The sequence below is a fragment of the Gobio gobio genome (assembly GCF_949357685.1).
Source record: "Gobio gobio genome assembly, chromosome: 3".
Taxonomy (NCBI): Eukaryota; Metazoa; Chordata; class Actinopteri; order Cypriniformes; family Gobionidae; genus Gobio; species Gobio gobio.
The window spans coordinates 18,079,837-18,102,471 of NC_137099.1; the positions used below are offsets into that span (position 1 = coordinate 18,079,837).

Genomic DNA, 22,635 nt, shown 5'->3' on the forward strand with positions numbered 1-22,635 from the left:
TAGCTCAAATTTATGAAAATAATCCATATTCATGAACCAATCGTAAACATCACACTCCAGCTGCTGAAGTGGAGCAAGAGCATCTACTTGAAAGATGAGGGAGTAAAAGGACAAAAATACAAAGAAAAAGACTATTTAACAATAAAAACCAAACAAAGGCAAAACTTGTTTGGATGAACATCATGGAAAATGATCCATTCATGAAACGCCCATACCTATCAACAAACACAACAGGTGTACTGTATAAATCACACAGAACAGAATACTTTCAACATTTCATTTAAAATTAAATATAGACTGAAGGGCCGCACTTTATATAAGGTGGCCTACTATACTTGCATCAAAAAAGAAGTATAATGTACTTATTGTGTTCATATTGTAATGCAAAACACTTGCTGATATTGAGGTGGGATACGGGTAAAGTTAGGGACAGGTGTGGTGGTATGGGTAAGTTTAAGGGTAGGGTCAACAGTGTCATTATCAATGTAACTACAAAAATTAATTACAGATTTAATTACATGCAGGTAGTTTTAAAACTGTAAGTACAATGTAAAAACATGTATGAACACAAAAAGTGCATTGTATCAAATGATTAATTAAAATGTTAGAACATAGAGGTTAAGGACACCTAATATAAAGTGGGTCTGACCGAATTACTGCTCCATATTAGTCTCAGATGTATTTAAATATAAAACCTTCTATAATGACATTAAACGTAGGCCTATTTCATGTTTCCTCCAAACAATGTTTCCTTAAAGGGATAGTTCACCCAAAAATGAAAATGTTGTAAATTTACTCGCCCTCATGTTGTTCCAAACCTGTACGAGTTTCTTTGTTCTGTTGAACACAAAAGAAGATATTTTAAAAAATGTTGGTAACCAGAGAGTTGACCCATTGCCTTCCATAGTATTTTTCCTACTATGAAAGTCAATGTCTGGTTACCAACATTCTTTAAAATATATTGTGTGTCCAACAAAAGAAAGAAACTCATACAGGTTTAAAAAACAACTCGAGGGTGAGTAAATGATGATGACAACCTTTTCATTTTTGGGTGAACTATCCCTTTAAGTATGAATTTATGAATTGTGTGTAGAACCTCTGCGAATGCAAATGATATTCATGCTATTTTTAAGTGCGGATTAAATGTCCAAATACGTTTTGAGGCCACTACTTTATGTGCCTATTAAGTAAAATGGGCAAAAGAGGGCGTTCTACGCCGGTATGAATGTGACCTCCCATAAAAGGAACCTGACACGAGACACTTCAAATTGTGCTTTAGTCATGTGAACATTTCAGCGAGGGTCTTAAGAAACAATGAAGTCAACCATAAGACCAGGTCAAAACGCTCGAGTAGATGGGATTGTTTGGCGGGGGAACATGCGGTGTCCACCACACGGAAGATATTTTGGTATGTTTTTGTTTTGTTTGTGACACTTAAAGACATGTACAACTTTACCTCAACCCTGATACCTTCATGGAGCGCTCATGGGGAGCCAGCGGGTCGCATTTTCCTGGGTTTCGCGCTTTCTCTCCTCGTGTTGTGGACGCTTTTGGGGAATTTCACGGTTTGCGCCGCGGTTTTGCGCTTCCGTCACCTGAGAGGAAAAGTTACCAACGTCTTTATCGTGTCTCTGGCGATGTCCGACCTGCTGGTGGCTGTTCTCGTGATGCCGTGGAAAGCGGCCACGGAGGTGTCGGGACACTGGGCGTTTGGCTCTTTCTGCGAGTGCTGGGTGGCTTTTGACATTATGTGCTCCACAGCATCCATCCTCAACCTCTGCGTAATCAGCTTGGATCGATACTGGGCTATTTCAGACCCGTTTCAGTACGAGAGGAAGATGAACCGTAGAGTCGCCCTCGTTATGGTCAGCGTAACGTGGATCGTATCAGTGGCCATATCATTCGTGCCCGTGCAGCTGAACTGGCACCGGGCAGACCTGGGCACGGTCACCACAAGCAACTGGACCACTAAGGAAATGTGTGATTCGAGTCTGAGTAGAACTTATGCCATATCATCTTCCCTAATAAGTTTTTACATTCCCGTAGCAGTGATGCTGGTCACATACACGCGCATCTACCGCATTGCTCAGGTGCAAATCAAGAGCATCTCTTCGCTGGAGCGCGCAGCGGAGCGCGCGCAGAACTGCAGGGCAGGTGCGCGCACTTGTCCTCTCCAACACCGCGCGATAAGAGAAACCAAACTCTTTAAAACTCTGTCCGTGATTATGGGGGTGTTTGTGTGCTGCTGGTTCCCGTTCTTCGTCCTGAACTGTGCGGTACCATTCTGCCACGAGCCAAATTGTGTCAGTGAAGGAACATTTAATGTGTTCGTGTGGTTCGGCTGGTGCAACTCATCGCTCAACCCGATCATCTATGCTTTCAACTCTGACTTCAGAGATGCTTTTGCTCGACTTCTGTGCTGCCATGGCCTGTGCGCCAAAACACCTCTTGGTAGTCAGTGCAAGGATCCAGTGTCCACTTATAATCAGGGCAGCTCTGTTAACACTATGGAGGTCGGTTATGTCAGTTTGCACAGGGTGGGGAACGAAATGCAACGTCCTTTGGTGGAGCTACGTATGCTTAGAGATGAGAGCGAGGTTAAGCATGTTAACTCAGAAGATGCATGTCAGAATAAATGACCAACGGGGCAAGTTTTAACACTGAATATATCAGGCTGTATTTTTGTCCATTTCCAATAAGTCAATTTCTGTATAGGCACATACCTTAATATTTTGAAAAAGTCCAGGAAACGATACAGTTCCATCAACAATTTGCTATTTATTGAATGATTTGAGGGGAATCTTTTATCTTAAAGTAAAAAGGTCATTTTCAACATATTCCAACTAAAAGGACTACATTTTAATAGCTTTGTTTAAGCAGGGGGGAAAAAATCATTCATCATGCATGTAAAATATTTTTGGCTAACAGGCATTCACACAAATTGTTTGTATGAAATTAGGCCTACAAGAATTTACACAAGGGACAACTTGCCCCAAAATACTCTTGAACATAATTCAGCAATATTAAATGAAGAACTTAATGGGATAAGTTCACCCATAAAATTGTCATCACTTATTCACCATTTGACAACTTACTTTCTTCTGTGGAACATACAAGAAACTATTTTGATAAATGTCTACACAATGGAAGTCAATGGTAACCACCATTTTTGGGTTACCAACATTCTTTAAAATATCTTCTTTTCTGAAGAACAACTAAAGTAATAAATATGGGGGCGGGAATAGGATGGCAGAATTTTCCTTTTTCGGGTGAACTGCCCCTTTTTGGCATGGTTAAAAGAAAATGAAAAGAATATCCTCTTGAAACTAAATTTCCCCAAACTTACATTTATATAAAAAAATAAAAAATTAAGATGCAGATTAAGTTTTCATTTAAAATCTGCCTTCATTTGACCCTTAGCATAATCCCAGTGTGATTCTATTCTATTATATTGCGTTTTACCCAACAGCTATCATTTGGAAGATGGAATACACAAATGTATCATAAATTATGACAGATATAACCCTGTGTCTCCCAATAGTCTACCTTTTTTGTTTACTGATATATATATTTGAAGATGACCACTAAGGTCAGGTGGTTATCGCATCTGTGGCCACAGAAAGAGGTCTGAGGTTTTAATAGACCGGATGCCAAAGAGCTCGACGAGTCCCAAGTATCGTTTTCCATTAGGCACGAGTGCACATCATTACTTCCTCTCATAAATAATTAGTTGGCTGCAATCTCCACTCAAGGAATGTTACATTTCAGTGTGCAAGTGCTTTGGGACTATAGATTTTATGCTTTGAAAGTGCATTGAGCAGATTGATGCTTACATTTGGTTGTTGGATCTAGTTGAAGAACATGAGATTTTATAGGGTCATAACTGTGCATAATAATCATGTATATTCTATTAATTAGGTTGATCGTCTTAACTTTGGAATTAGGGTGGACATGTTTTTTTCTTCTATGAAACATACTGCTCTTGATTCTTCTGGATTTGTGTTCAATTCAATTATTAATCGCTAGCACCTAATTGTAAGCCCCAAAAGTCATTTAATACAGGGTTTTCCTGTAAAGGATAATGCACAAAGCAACATTTCCTAAGCCTTGGGAGTCTTTTAAGGACACGTTGGGCTAGAGTGCATTCGGAACAGGCATGTTACGTATGTAATTAATTCACAATGAGAGGTTTCAGTTGGCTCACAGCAATGAATAAAACATGGGAAGGCAATCCCTAATCCCTTAATAACCTTAAACAAACTGAAAAACGAGAATTTTTTACAAATGTTGATTTTAAAATGACAAGTGTTAAACTACAACAGCGTGACTGTTATGTGTATATTATGATGCAAACTCAGTGTAAATGTATCTGTGGGTAAAATCACTGCTTAGATTTGTTTTTGAATGAACGGGTGTTTAAAATTGATGGCCCCTGTTCCTAAAAATACACATCCTTGATGTCTTCATTCTTGAAGTACATCCAGCCCCTGAGGCTTGCTTTAATTTTGGAATCCACAGGGATGTTTGTCTATTGAAATTGCTTAAAAGAGCTATGATAGAGCTGCCAAGAACATGCACATGATCACATAGTCTTAATTTCTTTCAGTGGCTGGGTAGTAACAATTTAAACTCTTATAGGTCACAAAATCCAAAAGAGGTCCTATAATGCTTGTAATGCATGCATGTTGAACTTTGTGTGTGTGTGTAATGTGGCTGTTTGAGCTTGAAAAATGTCTGCAAACTCCCTGAAACGCCTCGATTATAGTTTTGTGTTTTCTTACAGGAACGTACACATCATATCCCTCATTTAAATAATTCCTGCCCAAGTCATATGCAAAAAAAAGGGGTGAAACTCGCGATTCTGACCAATCACAACACATTGATCCACCTGACCAATCAGAGAACATTGGCCTCCAAAAAAAAAATATCAAAATGAAATAAAAATAAGCTTTCTGGACAAAGAAAAAAATAAGTATAATTTCAGGGCTTCGGGTAATTTTGACCCACGAGGGAAGGAATTTTTACAAAGTGCAAGGGAAGGATGAGGGTTAAAATATATAAATGTCATAGCAATTGATTACCTAAAAAAATAATCTAACCAAGAGTTAGTTTATTTGAAAGAAAGCACAACTACAATTTGTGAAGTTAAAGGGGTCATGTACTGGCTTTTTTATTTTTTCATACTGTTGTCTGAGGTCAACTTATGACGTTTGCGTGGTTTTTACATTAAAAAAACATCATAATGAATAATAGGCTATTTTCTACCCTGGTTTAGAGGCTCTCTCTCCTGGAACGCTCGCTTTTTATGGGCATGGGGAAGACTTGGAAGTAAACGCCCTAGGATTGGATAAGATTTGCATATTTAATGTCAGTACATGTGGGAATTGTTTTGAAAGCGTTTTAGAAAACAGCAACTGAAATGAATCGCCCACAGGGCTCGCAAAATATCTTTATCAAACAAACACAATGATTTATCTCTCATCCACCCGCGATTGATTGGAATGTTATTTTTTTATTACTTGGCCTGCCCGATCTGTGAATACAACCGCGAACCGTACACACACACACAAGTCAAGAGAGTGAACAAAGCACATCAAGAAAGGATTGTTTTTTCACTATTTAAGATAGCCAGTCGGCAGGCCGGGCTTACGTTTTGGTAGGTCGTCTGGGAAACGCAATGAACCAACAACACCACAAATAAAGGATTCTTCAGCCTTTGACAGCGTGCTAATGTTCAGTTAGACACGTACACATAATCAATAGATATCAAACGATCTGTGACAATGCAATACTATCACATCTAAAAAACATTTTTACTCACATAAGTGTGGTTAATCTCATCCTGTCTGCAAATCCAGTCTCTTGTTTACAAACGAATCCGTGGTGAAATGAAGGAACAGATGTGCAATGTCTTAACCACGTGAGCTGGATATTCATTGAAAATAAAGTTCATCCATGTATTCATAATATTGGAATCCGAATGAAGCTTATGCGGCATGTTTATTGATTAGAAGTTCGATCCGGTTTAGCTCTATGTAGGCCTATGTCATCTCAGGCACGAGTCGGTGAGGCGGGGTTTCACCACACGATGACGTCAAGGTGTGGCATATTCTGAGATCGATCGTTTGCTGAGCCTGGCGTCAATAAAAGCTTTTCTTTGACTAACAAGGAAGTTTTCAGCTCTGAAACTTACAGGATATTCTTATATTACCATTACCTTTTATATATCAAAAGCTCAAGGGAAAGTTGATTTCTCAATTCACGACCCCTTTAAATATTTTGCACAACTACTAGTAATATGTTTTATATAATAAAGCAATAGATATACTGATCAAAATTAAGACTAAAAGTTGACATTTGCTGTTTATCAAGTGTTAGTGGATCATGTACATAGTTAATGTGATGAGCTACACCTGTGGTTACTCTGATATGAGACCTGTGTGAACTTGAGGATAACTGACTTATATCACTATAAATTGATCTTCTGAGACCAACTGGTTAAAGTAATTGCAAAAAATGGCTCAGAAAAATGGTTTGTTTCGAGAGAAAGCACAGGCAGATTTGTTTGCAGATGCCACTTGATTTTATAAGCAAGTGTGGCTTAAGTTTCCAAATACTTTGGCCATTGCATATGCTTACTTAATGAAGAAGAAAGAGTATCTTTCTGTCTGTGTGCTTGGTCATCAAACACTCACAGTAATGCTAGCCGGCTGCACACAGAGTTTCCTGTAACTGGTCAGTGAGGTTAATGGGCACAGAGATCAGTCACTGAAGGAGGAACACAAACAACATAGGAATCAATGAAGTGTGCTTAATTAACTTAAAGTATTAAAAAAATACATTAAAATTAAACTGAAGTAGGAGTAATAGTAATCAATCATATAGTCAATTAAGAATGAAGATGAGTAAATACATATTTTTATTTTGTAGCTCCTCACATATAGTTTTCCTATTAAAGAAGAGTTGAATATCACAAAAAAATATTGTTATCGTTTATTTAAAATGGAGTGTCTATTTGCAATAATTAAAATATCATCAATGTAACATTTTCTAGTTTGCTATTTCTGTTTTTATATTTGCACTAAAAGGCTCATTTCAAGGGAAGCGAGTGAAAGAACTAGTTAAATATTTTCTAATTTGCCACTTAAAAATGCATGTTTGTATGAGTGTGAGAATTTTGAATGTTTCATTATTGTTCATTTAAAAACACACATACACATGACCTGAATTGTATTTGTTTAAATAAAACGTATTGCTTGAAAAATGTATTTGATCTGAGAATGGTAGTAGGGCATTATGCAACCTTGTATGTGCCACCAGTATTGGATATTTCATTATTTAACAAGTTTTGAACTGGCCATAAATATATAAATGTAAATATTTACATTTACATTTATGCATTTGGCAAACGCTTTTATCAAAAGCGATTTACAGTGCACTTATTACAGGGACAATCCGCCTGGAGCAACATGGAGTAAATTGCCTTGCTTCAAGGACACTGGTGTAGCCTACAACAAATGTTAACTCATAACATAAGTAACTCCACGCTGAAAAGTTACGCATTAGTAAAACTCAGGAATAAAAAATGATTAATATTCCACTTACAGGCCACCACAATTATTTGCATGTTTTATAAATCGGTCTGGATTAACATGATGGCAGATTAATAACACTAATTATATTGATCACTCCAGGATGTAAAAGAGAACAATTGCTTAGAGACATCTAGTGGCAAATGTGCACAATTTGCCTATTTTTTTTATTTACATTCAGAATGTGTTTATATGAGCTATATAGGCTATATGTAACGCAACTTTTATTCAAGAACTTACTTTAGTATCTGGAACAAAGTCCCAGACCAACCCTAATTTGATATCAATAATGCATAGCCTACTTACATGCTTAGGCTACTTACTTACTTACACTTATTTTATTTTATTATTATTTTATTTTTTAGTAGTAGTAGTAGTAGTAGTAGTAGTAGTAGTAGTAGTAGTAGTAGTAGTAGTAATAGTAGTAGTAGTAGATCCAATCAATCACCCTTTGTCTAGATTCCAGCTCAGCACACTGCTCTGGCAGCAGCTCTGCACACTTTGAGAATTCGGTTTTAAAATAGTAGCCTATTAAAGAAATACACATTTGTGCTGGAAATTAGCTAATTATAAGCATTTAAGCGTAAGCAAAAACGTGATGATAAGAAACATAACTTTTGTCAGTCGTGTCCAAAAGTTTTACTGTAAGAGTCCGTATGTCCGAAAACTGAGAGACTTTTAATTTGTACATTCATGAACCGGAACTGGTGTCCTCAAGTTTGCAAGAACATCCTCCTACAGAGGCTGTAGGAAGTGTGGATTGCTCCGTAAACATCATTTAATACGTTTGTTTTCTATATCCGTATGTGCGTTTGTTTGTTTTCCCACCGAAGTATTTGTGCGTCCGTTCGGGATCGGTGGGTTTTCATCTGACCTTGTCTTTGGCTTGTGGAGCGCATTGTGTAGAGGCCACAGGAGAAGATGTCTGCAGAGGAGGCGGATAAAACCACCACCACTGATGCAAGTGCTGGAGACGAGGAGGAGGAATGGCTGTACGGGGGTCAGTGAGCGCCAAATCTACTCTCAGCTACTGTACTATTGAACACCAAAGGCTCTTGAGAAGTGTGCTTATAAATGTGCAGAACAAAAGGCCATGTTGATTAATGTAGCCGGCCTTTATACTGCAGTGTTATTATGGGATACCTGTCACTTCATTAAGTGATTTAAGTTCACGTCCGTGCTTTAAGAAACATTTTCTTTATGAGGGAATTGACATAGAACCTCTTTGTGAATTTACTTGATTCTATTCTTCTTGAGACAAATCCTTCCTGAGGGAGTTGAGGTACTTTAGATTGTATTCAAGATTCTCATTTGCGTTTCGAATCTGTTCAAAGTTCGCTTTTTTATTCACGTTTTATTCTTCGCTGCTTAATAAATAATATGTAAATAGAATTTATCTAATATTCCCTTTGAGAATTCTATTTGAATCTGTTCACATTCTTCGTTGCTTAATAAATATTAATATATATTATTAAAACGTATTTAGGATTCTCTTTGGTAATTCTATTTGAATATCTTAGAACCTTGAGAATATGATAGAATCTGTTAACACATTCTTAATTCTGTTTTGCTCTATTATTCTCTACTTTAAGAAATGTGCTACTTCTCATTCTGAGGAGATTGCGAGAGAATTTTATACAATCTCGAATAGATTCTGTTGTGAAATGAATTTGAGAATCTGTTCAACAATACCTTTCGGATCTGTTAACACATTCTTAATTCTGTTTTGCTCTATTCTCTACTTTAAGAAATACTCTACTTCTCATTCTGAGGAGATTGAGAGAGAATTTAATAACATCTCGAATAGATTATGTTTTCAGACTGAATTTAAGTATCTGTTCAACAATACCTTTCGGATCTGTTCTTAATTATATTTTGTTCTATTTATTCACCACTTTAAGAAATACCCTACTTCTCATTCTGAGGAGATTGAGAGATAATTTTATAACATATGAATGAATTTGTTCAACAATAACTTTAAAAAATATGCTCATGATTATGTAAGTAGGTAAATATGAAATATTTATAATGGAAGCAGTTTAACTAATTTCTAACTAATATAAATGGAGTACCTTGAGCCCATATTCTTCAGTTTGTCACTCGTGCATTTTGTCTTTCTTACAGATGAAGGTGAAAGTAAAGAAACTGAAGAAGAAGAGGCCAAACTGACAGCAGCCATCAGGTGAGATATGACATGCTTATTGTTAGTGGACATAACCATGTTTTTTGTTTTAGATGCCACGGGCCCCCAAATATGATGATCCTTGTGCGAGGGACCCAAATCCTAAAATTGATGTAAAATTGTATTGTTTCTTGTATAAAGACCCAATTTATACAAATTAAATATTAATATTAATAATATTAGGTAGGAAATAAACTTTGCAAGACAGTGGCTCCCCAGAAGCAGGTTTGAAAACCTCTGTTCTGTAGCATGTCCTGTAAAACGTGTGCCAGTACTATGTTCTCTCAAGTTAACTACGGGGTTCATCAGCATTTGTTTTCTTCATTGTCACACTAATCTGTTTGTTTTTGCAGTGTGACCTCTGATCCTCCTGTTACTGAGGAGGTCACCACCACCACCACCGCCACCACTGCCACCACTACCACCACCACCACTACTGGAAATGGTGTGGCCAGTCAGGTACAAACAATACCTCATTCAGTTTTGATGGAGTTCATTTAAAGTCAGCTTATTACTGATCACTGTTGAGCTTAAATAGATTAAGCAATAAAGGTCAATATCAATATTACACCTCTACATTGCACTGCGATTTGTGTCAGTTTTGTGTGGTGAAATTATTTGTTGAGATTTGAATGACTTGAAGGATGGAAAATTCTTTCTGAAAGTGATTCTGTGCCTTTATTGTTATAGTTGTGGTGTGGATTTTTTTTTTTTCTTTAAATAATAACTTTTTATTGTTTTCACAAAGAGTAAAATATGACCCCGACATAACTGAGAGAGACATATACTTTACATACAATACCAAACGACATAACATATACAGATTATACCTTACAGCAGTTTATAGAAGTGCATTCATGTTTCCAATTCAGATAGTCGACCTTATTCACAAACCTGTGATACATTTTAAGTAAGACTACTAAAAATGGGGGACCATAAATTGTCCAATTCAGCTTTATTCCTGTTAATTGTAGCCTCAAGATGTTGAAAAGGAAGAATTTTGAAAATCTCAGTGTACCATTGATCCACTGTTTGAGGTTTATCTTTTATCCACACAGCAAGTATACATTTATGAGCTAAAAATAATATTTAGCTTGCCAGCTTGACCCGTAAAAAGAATAATCCACTGTACTCATTACCAGAATAAAAAATGTCCCCTTATCAAGGGACAGAACAAAAATGTGTGGGACTATGTACCCAAATCCACTTTACATTTAAACCAAACTGGCAAATATTTTGGGTCAGTCTTAGACTGTACATATGGAGTACAATGTACACTGTGTTAAATTGTGTTTCTTGTACCTTGAATGATTATTTGAACTCTTATCTTCTTTATTATCATTATAGTCTTCATCCTTGTTGTGAATGAGCCTTTTCTTGGGATGTTATTTTTTACACATCTGTAACATTTATATTAGTCAGTCATTACAAAGGAATAGAATAAAATAGTACACACTTTGTTTCTGTTTTAGGAGGAAACACCTGGAGAAGATGAAGACAGTGAGAGCGATAGCGATGATGACGATGATGATGTCCGTGTCACCATTGGAGATATCAAAACAGGAGCGCCACAGTACACGTAAGTGTTCACTGATCGTTCTCGCATCCTGAAGATTGTATGATTTTATTATAGGCTTTTATTCACATATAAACAGTCATAGAGAGGATCGAATATGGTAAACATGGAAGCTAATGCAAACCCCATTATCTTCTGTGTTTACTGTATGTGTAATGTTCTCTATGTAAGTGTGTGTCGATTATTGTTTATATGTAAATAAAAGCCTAAATTTAAAGGGTTAGTTCACCCAAAAATGAAAATTCTGTCATTAATTACTCATCCTCATGTCGTTCCAAACCCATAAGAGTTTTGTTCATCTTCAGAACGCAAATGAAGATCTTTTTAATGAAATCTGAGAGATTTCTGTCCCTCCATTGACAGGTACGCAACTACCACTTTGACGCTTCTTAAAGTTCATAAAGAAATCGTAAACTAATCCATATGAATGGAGCGGTTTAGTCCAAATTTTCTGAAGAGATCGCTTTACATGATGAACAGATTGAATTTAGGCTTTTATTCATATATAAACATTCATCAACTCACACAGAAGTTGTAGTAAAAGGAAGCTCAAGCATGTTTGCTTGACGTGCGAGAACAATTGAGGTTTATTCTTGTGTTAAGCAGCACGTTTGAGCTTCTGCAAGAACCAATGAGGTTTGTTCTCATGTTATGCAGCACGTTTGAGCTTCCACAAGAACCAATGAGGTTTTTTCTCACTCGTCAAGCATGTTTGGTTGAGCTTCTGTTTATGTTCGCTGATCAATGTTTATATGTGAATTAAAGCCTAAATTAAATCTGTTCATCATATAGCGCGATCGAGTCTAAATTAGGACTAAACCGCTCCATTCATATGGATTAGTTTTACGATCTCTTTATAAACTTTTTGAAGCGTCAAAGTGGTATTTGTCTAGCTATCAATGGAGGTACATGAATTCTCTCAGATTTCATCAAAAAGATTTTAATTTGTGTTCTGAAGATGAACGAAATTCTTACGGGTTTGGAACAACATGAGTGTAATTAATGACTGAATTTTCATTTTCGGGTGAACTAACCCTTTAATCCATTCATCATATAAAGTGATCGTTTCTTTTCACAAGACATGGATTATACCGCTCGATTTGTGTGGATCCATTTGACAACACCTTTATGACCTTTTTGGATCTAAGTTTTGGTTACTTAGACTTTCAATGGAGGGACAGAAACCTCTCAGGTTTCATTACAAATATCTTAATTTGCGTTTCAAAAATTAACCAAAGTCTTTTGGGTTTGGAACGACATGAATGTGAATGAATGGGTTGAATTATCCCTTTAATGCCGTGGCTTCTTAATATCATTGGCAGTACTGGCATTATGGGGTTCTCAAATTTATTGGTGATTTGGGGAGAAAAAAGAATGAATAATAATCACATTCAAATTTTTATTTCTTGTTATTTTTTATATACCACTGCAGATATGGTGTATTTATGATGTTTATTGTGCAGGGCATATGGGGGAACTCCAGTGAATCTGAACATAAAGTCAGCTGGCAGCAGAGCGTATGGAGCAGGTGAGTGAATCATTGTGTGTTGCAAAGCTTGCAGCTTCACATATGCTGTGTGTATTTGTTTGTGTATTGCTTAAATGTGCCTTTTTATACGATGCAGCATTTGTGGGCTCCTGACATAGTTTGAGTGTGTATTCGGTAGGTTCTAAAGTGAAGGGTGTAGACCTCGAAGCTCCAGGCAACATCAATGGGGTTCCAGTCCTGGAAGTGGACATGGAGTCCTTTGAGGAGAAACCATGGAGGAAGCCAGGTGTGTATTCACTTCTGAACCAGTTTAAAGTCCCTTTTGTGTTTTCTTGCATATTGTGTCTGCATAGTGTGTGTGTGTGTTTTTGTATGTGTGTTTACAGGTGCGGACTTGTCTGACTATTTTAACTATGGTTTTAATGAGGACACGTGGAAAGCGTACTGTGAAAAGCAGAAGAGGTTACGAATGGGCCTCGACATTCTCAACATTGGATCCACCACCAGCAAGATCTCAGTAAGCATAATCTCATGAGTTATGGTAGTAGTAATTTACTTACTAATTAATAGTACTACATTTTGATTTTGATAGATGCAGTTCTTCTAATTAACATACCTGTTCCACCTCTTTCTTTCTGTCAGGTTCAGCAGGGTCGCACAGGTAACAGTGAGAAGGAGATCACAATACCAACTCATGCATCTAAAGCAGACTTTTCCTCTCCATCCAACCTGTATAAAACAGGAATCAACCCAGCGAGGTAAACATATTCACTCACACATTGACTAGTAGAAGTCGTCATTTGTTTCAGAGTTTCCACACTCCAATTTCAGAGTCATGTTTGGGAATGCATGTACAATGTTTGTCCTGCATCTTTCATGTGGGAGAGGGGACTAGTAACTCATTTTTGCCTGTCTCCCCTTACCCATGCCCTCATAGGATATCCCCTCCACACTGGGCAGGGTCTGCCTCTCAAGAAATGCCCTATTATACGTAAGTGAGAGGTGACATGGGAGTGGTTTGTCTTTCTAGGCCCGAGTAGACATTTAAATATGAAATTAAATGGGCTTCATTTGTTGTCTTTCTGTGTTTTATTGATGACTGCAGTTGATTTCTTTTGGTGATGTTTTTAATCTACAAAGCACTATGGAAAAAAAAATGGCAAGATAAAATCTGCTGCCATGACAATGGACTCCGCAAACTGGACCGTTTTTTTTTCTGCAGAACTGTGTAGCATTTAGTGCTGTATTTAATATTGTTTTATTTATGCGTGTGTGTTTTTACCTAGCTAGGCATGACATTCTGGTAGGGCTGGGCGGTATCACCAAAATGTTATATTATGATGTATTCATTTTGAATCACAATATAATTATTTTTACTGGTTTATATTTTAAGCCATGTTGTAATTAAACAATATTGCAAGAATGTGCTGATACTTGAAATTAAGGCATGGTTTTATACAAATGTTCAATGCTCAAAAAGCTAATACTTGAGTAACTTACATTTTAGACACAATTTTTTACAGTCTATTTTTGCTCCGTCTATGAAAATAGTTCCAAATGAAGCTAAAGCGGGAATTAAATATTTGATTTATTTTCTCTTTCGATTTGAAACATGATTTATGTAAACCAAACCATATGTAATAAATGCACAAGACGGTGAAGTTGCACAGACACACTTGTCCTTTAAATGAAAAATGGTAAAACAAAGTTCTGATTAGATTGCAAAAATAACCATACATCACTTGAAATCTAAATTAATGTTGCTAGTCATAATGTTGCGCTGGTGTTATTAACTAAAACTGTAAAAAGAAGTTAAATAATTTAATTAACTATTTAATTAACTGTATTTAAGCTGAAATAAAATATTAATACTGTATTAGATGTAAAATACAAAAGTAAAAATACAGTACTAAAATTACAAAACAAAAAATTACAAATATGAAAGCTAAATAGAAATATTTAAATTCAAATAATTTTTTTATTAAAAAAAAAAAAGGTTACAAGCACCTAAGAAAATTACAAAAACTTAAATTAAAATTAAAATGAACCATGAAAATATAAAAATAAAAGCTAATTAGAACTAATTAAAAAATAATAGAATAGAATATAAAAAAATACTCAAATTAACACTGGTTGTCTGGCAGATGTAACCAACTAAACTCATGTTACACCCCTTAATAATAATAATAACACCTGCACTGTATTTATGCACAAATATATCATCCATGGTATATACAGTTATATCGCCCTGCCCTCCTCTGAGGTGAGCTATGTATGCATCTGAAAAAAACACAGAAATCATGTACACCCTAAAGCTGTATGTGTATGTATGTTTTTGTTGCAGGAAGACGCCCGGGACTATAGATGTGATTGGAGGACAGACTGCCACCATTAGCAGGGTGGAAGGACGACGTCGCCACAATCTGGAGGGGAATAACATCCAGGTTACACACATGACATGCTCTCACGTTCTCCTCAGTCTCCACACTGTTAATACTAAAATGCCAGCAACATATCTGGAAACTGAATCATGTGACTTTAACACTCGTAGGTGATCTCGGAACATACCAGCTCTGATGCTGAACCCGCAGTGGCTAAGATGCCGCCACCTTTCTTTCCTCCAGGGCCACTGCCTCCAAACATCCCCCCTCCTCCATTCCTCCCTCCACCTCCTGTCAGTCAGGCTCCGCCTCTAATCCCGCCTCCACGTATGTCTGACAACTATAAAATTAAATCTTACATTTTTTTAAAAATCTGTATGAAAAATGTATGAATGTATCACTTTCAACAACATTGATATTGTGGATTCTCATAGCATTTGTAACTTCTGTCACATTTCTGTGTGTTTGTCATGGTCAAAATCTCTTATCTTTTTTCTTTTTTTTATAAACAGGGATGCCTATCACTGTTCCTCCTCCCAGTAAGTGTATCCTTCGTCGAATGTTTGAGTGTGCAATAACATGACAAACATAGCAAAAGTAACTCAATATAAAGCTCCAAAATGTTTTCAAAGCACCTGTGTACTGAAATTGCAAACTTTATGACCGATTGTGTTTAAAAGTCTTAATTTTTCTGTTGTAGATTTCCCTCCTCCCACTGGAGGACCTCCTCCTTCACTGATCCCTACAATGGACAAGTAGGTGTAGCTTCTGTACAATTCGAATACTGCTCTTAACATTTAGTTTGTGAATTTGGGCAAGTCTGCCAGTCAACATTATGGGACAAGTAAAAGTAAGCAATAAGGTAGGAGAGGCTGTGCTGTATCATGAATAAGTCATGGATGAAGGGCGTTGTTAGGTGCCGGCAAACCCCTTGATTTATTCACGATACAGCACTAGCCTTGAGTACATTATTGCTTTTATAAAACGGTTACCACACAATACAAATATTAAAGCCAAAGAAATATGTATCAATGTAACTTTCATGAAGTAAAATAACTTAAAGCCTTCCTTCCGCTGGAAAAAATAGTCCCTGACCGTGATCAGCAACAGAAGTTACATTTATTACGCCATTAGATGGCGGCAAAGACTGTCTTTATGAGTGAGTCAGTCAGTAGCAAAGATGTGTATATTAAAAATACTAAAACTCGTTGTGAACATGGAACAAGATGCAACTGACCAATGCTTTGACTAGCGCTGTCAGTGTCAGTTATTGTGAATAAGACACAGCTATTGACCAATCAGAATCAATGACTGGTACTAACCGTTTTATTATAGTTTAATATCAAGGCAAAGCTGAATATATATGTATATACTGTATATATTAATGCTGTTCTATATAATGTTTTCCACAAATGTTTTCAACTTTGTTGATAGTAAGAAATGTTTCTTAAGCACCAAATCAGCATATTAAAATAATTTCTGAAGGACCATGTGACACGATGACTGAAGACTGGAGTAATGGCTGCTAAAAAAAATCAGCTTTGCATCACAGAAATAAATTACATTGGTAACAAATGTTTTGTTCATGGTTAGTTCATGTTAGTTAATACATTAATGTTCACTAATGAAACCTTATTGTGAGGTGGTACCATTACATTTTAAAATGTATTAAAATAGAAAACAGATATTTAAAATTGTAATAATGTTTCACAATACTACTGTTTTTACAGCATTTAGTACTGATTTTACTATATTTCAGCCTTGCTGCACTTCTTAAACTTCTTTTAAAACAAAATCAAATCTAGCTCACCCCAAATCTTTGAATGGTAGTGTGGACCATTTAAAATGATATACTTGACTTGCACTTTTAACAGTTCCTTAATTGCCTGTGTTCTGTTTTAGCAGTGGGCACCCAGGAGGATATGACGGGCGTCCTGTTGCTCCATACCCTTTTCCTACAGGTAAGTGTGGTACTATCTCCCGAGTCTATTATAGTCACCTGAAAAACTCTTTTAATTTAGATCTCGGTACAGGTCACAAGTACTTAAATATATTCCAGGCTTTATTAACCTCAATTAAGAATCATGCGCATTGGGGTTTGTTCCTATGGTTCCGTTTTCAGGTGGGTTTCCTCCACCCATGCAAGGAGCTGTTAGCCCCTGGCCTGGTTTGATGGACAACCCAAAGCAGTGGGAGTACTACCCTCGGCGAGACAAAGAAAGGGAAAAAGAGCGTGAAAGGGACAGGCAGAGGGAACGGGGTCACGAGAGAGACCACAGTCCCACCTCTGTTGCTTATAACAGGTCAACGATGATGTCAACCGACTCGTTTACAACACCGATGTACTTAAATTCTTAACATCCTTCCAAAGAAAATATTTTTTGTAATCTTCATAAGGATTAAATAATAAAGTTTTTGTAACCTTTTCATTGATTTACCACTTGGTCTTTCGCAGTGATGAAGAACGGTATCGTTCTTACCGTGATTATGGAGACCGAGGATATGAGAGGCATCGGGAGCGAGCGAGCCGTGAGAAGGAGGAGCGTCACAGGGAGAGGAGACACAGAGAGAAAGAGGAGGGGAGGCACAAGTCGTCACGGAGGTATCATATCAGGGTCGAAAATTAATGGAGGCTTGGGGTACAAATGCCACCAAAGTTAATAAAAATGCCTCCCAAATTCTAAATATAGGGGGCAAAACTGCAGCTGTAAAAGTTCCTGTTTTTAATATTTGTATGCAGTTAAGCAATATCACATGAGAAAGACTGCGTTTTTCTCGAATATCATCATTGATTGCAAATATTATATTAATTATATACAATTAATACAGTTCAATAAACAAGAAATTTATATAATATTTACATTTAGAGATGATGCGCCGAGTTTACTAACAGCTTGTGCCAATGCAAACCCTGTTATGGTGTTAAAAACTACTGTCAGGATTTACTAAAGAAATACGGTGAAAAATGTATGCTGAAAAGGCGTGGACAGGGTTATTTTGCGGCTGACCTTATTGCATATGCATTTGTTGGAGTTTTCCTTTCAGATGCAAAATTTTAGGAGGAGAGTATTTAAATGAATCACACAAGGTGATTTACTAAGGTTTGCGCTCGTCAATTTTTGGTTTGCACCATTATTTACTGCCCAAAAAAAGTCTTAAACCAGATGCTAACTAGTAGATTGCATTGGTCATTATGGAAATGATCCGGTTGCGTCTTTAATTTGAGCGTCGTCAGTAGATCACGCACATAACTTTCGGCTCTTTTTGGAATTGCGCGCTCATGCTAATTTGCCCTGTTTAGTAAATCTAGCCCAATATTATCTACTTTCGCTCTATTGCGCCAACAAAAATAGTTCCAAACAAAGCCACAGCGGTACCGTTACGCATCTCTGAGCAACACAGTGGTGAGTCAGTGAATCAGGTGAGTCAATGATTCAATGACTCATTCATAAAGACTTGCTTGATTTGTTCTTGATTGAATCAGCCGTTTTGAATGAATCAGTGACTCAATGACTCACTTGTTAAGTGAGTGACAGTGATTTTAGTTTCATATTTCAAAACACAATTTCATCTTTACCATTATTGCATTTTATATTTAACACATTAATCTCATAACATTATTTATGCAGTAATCATGTCACTTATGAGCAGCATTCAATAGTCTGTTAATACATCTAAATGCAAAGATGCCCTGCGTCCCAGTGTGCATACTATCCACCCGAAATAGTTTGTGAGATTAGAATAAGTATGTCCCAAAGCATAGTATGTTGAAAAGAGTATGCCAAAAGTCCCTTGGATGGTCTACCATTTCCGGTAGATTTTCGAAGTGTAGATTCATTCACACTGCAATGGCTAATATTGCCTATATTGCGCAGTCAGCGGTTCAGAACTACAAACACGAATAAAAAGTGTTAAAAACTACAAACATGGCGGGTGTGCTAGACCAACAGTTGAGGTAGGGCTGTGCAATTAATTGAATTTCGATTTCGATTTCGGCTCCCAACGATCACCAAAATAGTACAATCGTGAAAAAACGATTATTTTGCCATGTTCAGTTTTGAGGCAACAAAAGAAACAAAAACTGACGAGAGCAGGGGTTCCGTGTAAACGTCCTTTTTTTTCCTTCATATTTTTCAAATAATTCTCTCTTTGTAAACTTTGTTCAATGCATGCGAGTGTTGCCGTATGTTCGAATTTGACCAGTCGTTTTCGCCGTCATCACCCGGGTATAGTGCCAGAAGACGTGAATGAGAAGTAGCGCGCGCTGTGAGAAAATGTGTCTCTGTGCCCTCATCTGAGCGCGCATCTTGAACGGACAAACTCACACAAAACGTATGTCAACGTCCATCTTGATGAGTATCCTAGCAGACATAGTCTGTATATGCCTTAAGTAAACTTTATACAGTCGATAAAGACGACGCATATCCGAGCTTTAGGTCTTAAAGGGGCAGTAGCCTTTACTGCTGACTGTTTAATGTCAACCAACAAAAGACAAGGACATTACTCACTTCTCTTGATTGAATAGCTTTTGTAAGTTTAATAGGATTAATCTTTAAATTATACAGTCAAATATGCAATGTTATTTTACATGTGATGCATTTCTGTACCTGAAAACTAATGTTAGACGTACCTGAAAAACCTGAAAAGCATATCTTGCCGATCCATATTGTTGATCTTATTTATTTGTGGTTATCATTTTTACTTGAATACTTTTATACTTTGATTTGAATATGTTATATTATTTATTTTAATAGTTCAAAAAGTACAACAAATGTTACAATTTCAATTCAATTGTTGAAAGGTGTCTTTTTAATAAATGCAACACATTCCCAAAGACATGTGAAATAATCGTGTTACATAATCGTGATTTCAATATTGACCAAAATAATCGTAATTCTGATTTTTTCCATAATCGAGCAGCCCTAAGTTGAGGTTAAGATAAAGGGATTTGAGTCACTAATAATCAACATTTAACTTGATAAAAAATATTTATATAATGTTATCCGTATTATATTTCATCTGCAACAACAATGTGGACTTTAATAAAGATCTGCAGCAATTGATTTTGTTTGGTAACAGCTGTATAGTGTCTTATTATTCTAATTATTCTTCTATATTCTTAAGAGATGTATACATTTAAGAATTTTACATAAAAGATGACTCGTACATTTAATAAAATTGCGCTTTTATGGTAAAAAATTCCCCTGGAAATCAATTTAAGAGGGGAAATAATGCCTTGTAATAGGAAAGTTTATATCTGTTATTATACCATACTCTACCCACAGCCTCAAACACGCACACTCCGAAGTGCTCTGCATTCCCTTTAAGATCCTTATTCTTCTTCTTTTTCTTCTCTTCTATCACAGTAGTAGCAGACGGAGACATGACAGCGAGGAGGGTGACAGTCACCGGCGCCACAAGCACAAGAAGTCCAAGAGGAGCAAAGAGGGCAAGGAGCCCAGCGAGGAGCATTCTGTTGACCAGGAGAACCAGGAGGCCATGGAGTAACTCCTGTCCGTCTTCTCCGCTCTCCTTCCTTCTTATGAGAGCGCTGTTTGTCAACCAAATCATGCTAAATGAAACTATAATCCAGTTTACCTTCCTTTTGTTTCCATGGTTTCATGTTTTCCTTTTTCCGTTGTTGGTTTTTCCAGTGCAGTTGTACCATGTAGATGTTGATTTGTTGGATTAAAAAAAGAGCATTTGGTAATATTTGTTGCGTCTTTCATATATTGTGACTAGAGCAAATGGCAGTCAGCTTTCACTGTTGATCATGGTGTCCAGCTTGATTTAACAAAGATTAACAATAATTATTTCAGAGATTTCTAATTTGGTCTCTCAGTTTTTTGAACACTGCTTGTTCACTATTGTAGATTATTTCTTATGCACACCAAGGCTGCACTTATTTGATCAAAAAATGAAGTAACATTTTAAAATATACAACCCCAAATCAGAAAAAGTTGGGACAGTATGGAAAACACAAAAAAAAAAAAAAAAGAAGTGATTTCTAAATTTACTTTGACTTGTTTTTCATTGCAGACAATATGAACACAAAATATTTAATGTTTTGTCTGGTCAACTTCATGTCATTTGTAAATATGCATCCTTTCCTGTCATTCAGACCTGCAACACATTTAAAAAAAAGTTGGGACCGTAAAGCATTTACCACTTTGTAATGTTGCCATTCCTTTTCACAACACTTAAAAGACGTTTAGGGACTGAAGACACCAAGTGATGAAGTGTTTCAGGTGTAATTTTGTCCCATTCTTCCTGCAAACAAGTCTTAAGGTGGGCAACAGTACGGGGTCTTCGTTGTTGCATTTTGCGCTTCAAACACTTTCTCTATTGGAGACCGGTCGGGACTGCAGGCAGGCCAGTCAAGTACCCGTACCCTCTTCCTCCGCAGCCAGGACTTTGTAATGTGTGCAGAATGTGGTTTTGCATTGTCTTGTTGAAATATGCATGGACGTCCCTGGAAAAGATGTCTTCTTGAAGGCAGCATATTATGCTCCAAAATCTCTATGTACTTTTCAGCATTAATGGTGCCTTCACAGAAGTGCAAGTTACCTTTGCCAAGGGCACTGACACAACCCCATACCATGACAGACCCTGGCTTTTGGACTTGTTGCTGGTAACAGTCTGGATGATCCTTTTCTTCTTTGGTCCGGAGCACACGGCGTCCATTCCTCCCAAAAAATACCTGAAAAACTGATTCATCTGACCACAGTACACGTTTCCACTGTGTGATGGTCCATCCCAGATGCCTCCGAGCCCAGAGAAGTCGACGGCGCTTCTGGACACTGTTAACATAGGGCTTCCTTTTGGCATTCATATTGTCTGCAATGAAATACAAGTCAAAGTAAATTTAGAAAATCACTTCTTTTTTTTCTTTTTCTTTTTGCGTTTTCCATACTGTCCCAACTTTTTCTGATTTGGGGTTGTATTACAATTTAAAATGTAATTTATTCCTATAACGCAAAGCTGAATTTTCAGCATCATTACTCCAGTCTTCAGTGTCACATGATCCTTCAGAAATCATAATTTGCTGATTTGCTGCTCAAGAAACATTTCTTATCTATGTTGAAAACAGTTGTGCTGCTTCATTTTTTTTTTGTTGTTGTTGAAATTGATACATTTTCTTTTTAAATTAATTGATAAATACAAAGTGAAAAAGTATTTACTGAAACTTTTGTTCAATTTAATGCATTTTATTGCTGAACATGTGTTTATTTCTTTTAACAAAACGTACTGACCCCTAACTTTTGAACGGTAGAGTATAATATACTGTAGTTTGGCTACCCAAACAATTAAATATATTACTGATTAATACATTTGCAAGCACTATACAATGCGCACAAAATGTGTTCTTTAATTAAAAACAGCAGATTATTTTACATTTACTACACTGTATATGT

The 22,635-nt window shown here is 36.7% G+C and overlaps 2 protein-coding genes across 3 annotated transcripts; both read left to right on the forward strand.

Annotated features, from left to right (window-relative positions):
- Nucleotides 1-1,442: 1,442 nt before the first annotated feature.
- On the forward strand, nucleotides 1,443-2,639 carry LOC307123877 (D(1) dopamine receptor; the record flags this gene model as incomplete). Its single annotated transcript, XM_079812654.1, has 1 exon — nucleotides 1,443-2,639. One exon carries the CDS (start codon nucleotides 1,443-1,445, stop codon nucleotides 2,637-2,639), a length of 1,197 nt encoding a protein of 398 aa, XP_079668780.1.
- A 5,638-nt stretch (nucleotides 2,640-8,277) lies between these two features.
- fip1l1b (FIP1 like 1b) lies at nucleotides 8,278-21,194 on the forward strand. 2 transcript variants are annotated; one of them, XM_079813158.1, is made up of 17 exons: nucleotides 8,278-8,592; nucleotides 9,717-9,774; nucleotides 10,128-10,233; nucleotides 11,247-11,353; nucleotides 12,814-12,878; nucleotides 13,018-13,125; nucleotides 13,226-13,356; nucleotides 13,482-13,597; nucleotides 13,777-13,830; nucleotides 15,184-15,283; nucleotides 15,391-15,547; nucleotides 15,733-15,759; nucleotides 15,921-15,975; nucleotides 17,123-17,181; nucleotides 17,343-17,562; nucleotides 17,676-17,822; nucleotides 20,587-21,194. In XM_079813158.1, the coding sequence occupies exons 1-17, from the start codon at nucleotides 8,514-8,516 to the stop codon at nucleotides 20,726-20,728; spliced, it is 1,731 nt and encodes a 576-aa protein (XP_079669284.1). In that variant the 5' UTR covers nucleotides 8,278-8,513; the 3' UTR covers nucleotides 20,729-21,194. The 2 variants fall into 2 exon arrangements, with proteins under 2 accessions (XP_079669284.1, XP_079669285.1); XM_079813159.1 differs by having other exon boundaries at nucleotides 17,126-17,181; nucleotides 20,587-20,928.
- The last annotated feature ends 1,441 nt before the right edge of the window (nucleotides 21,195-22,635 follow it).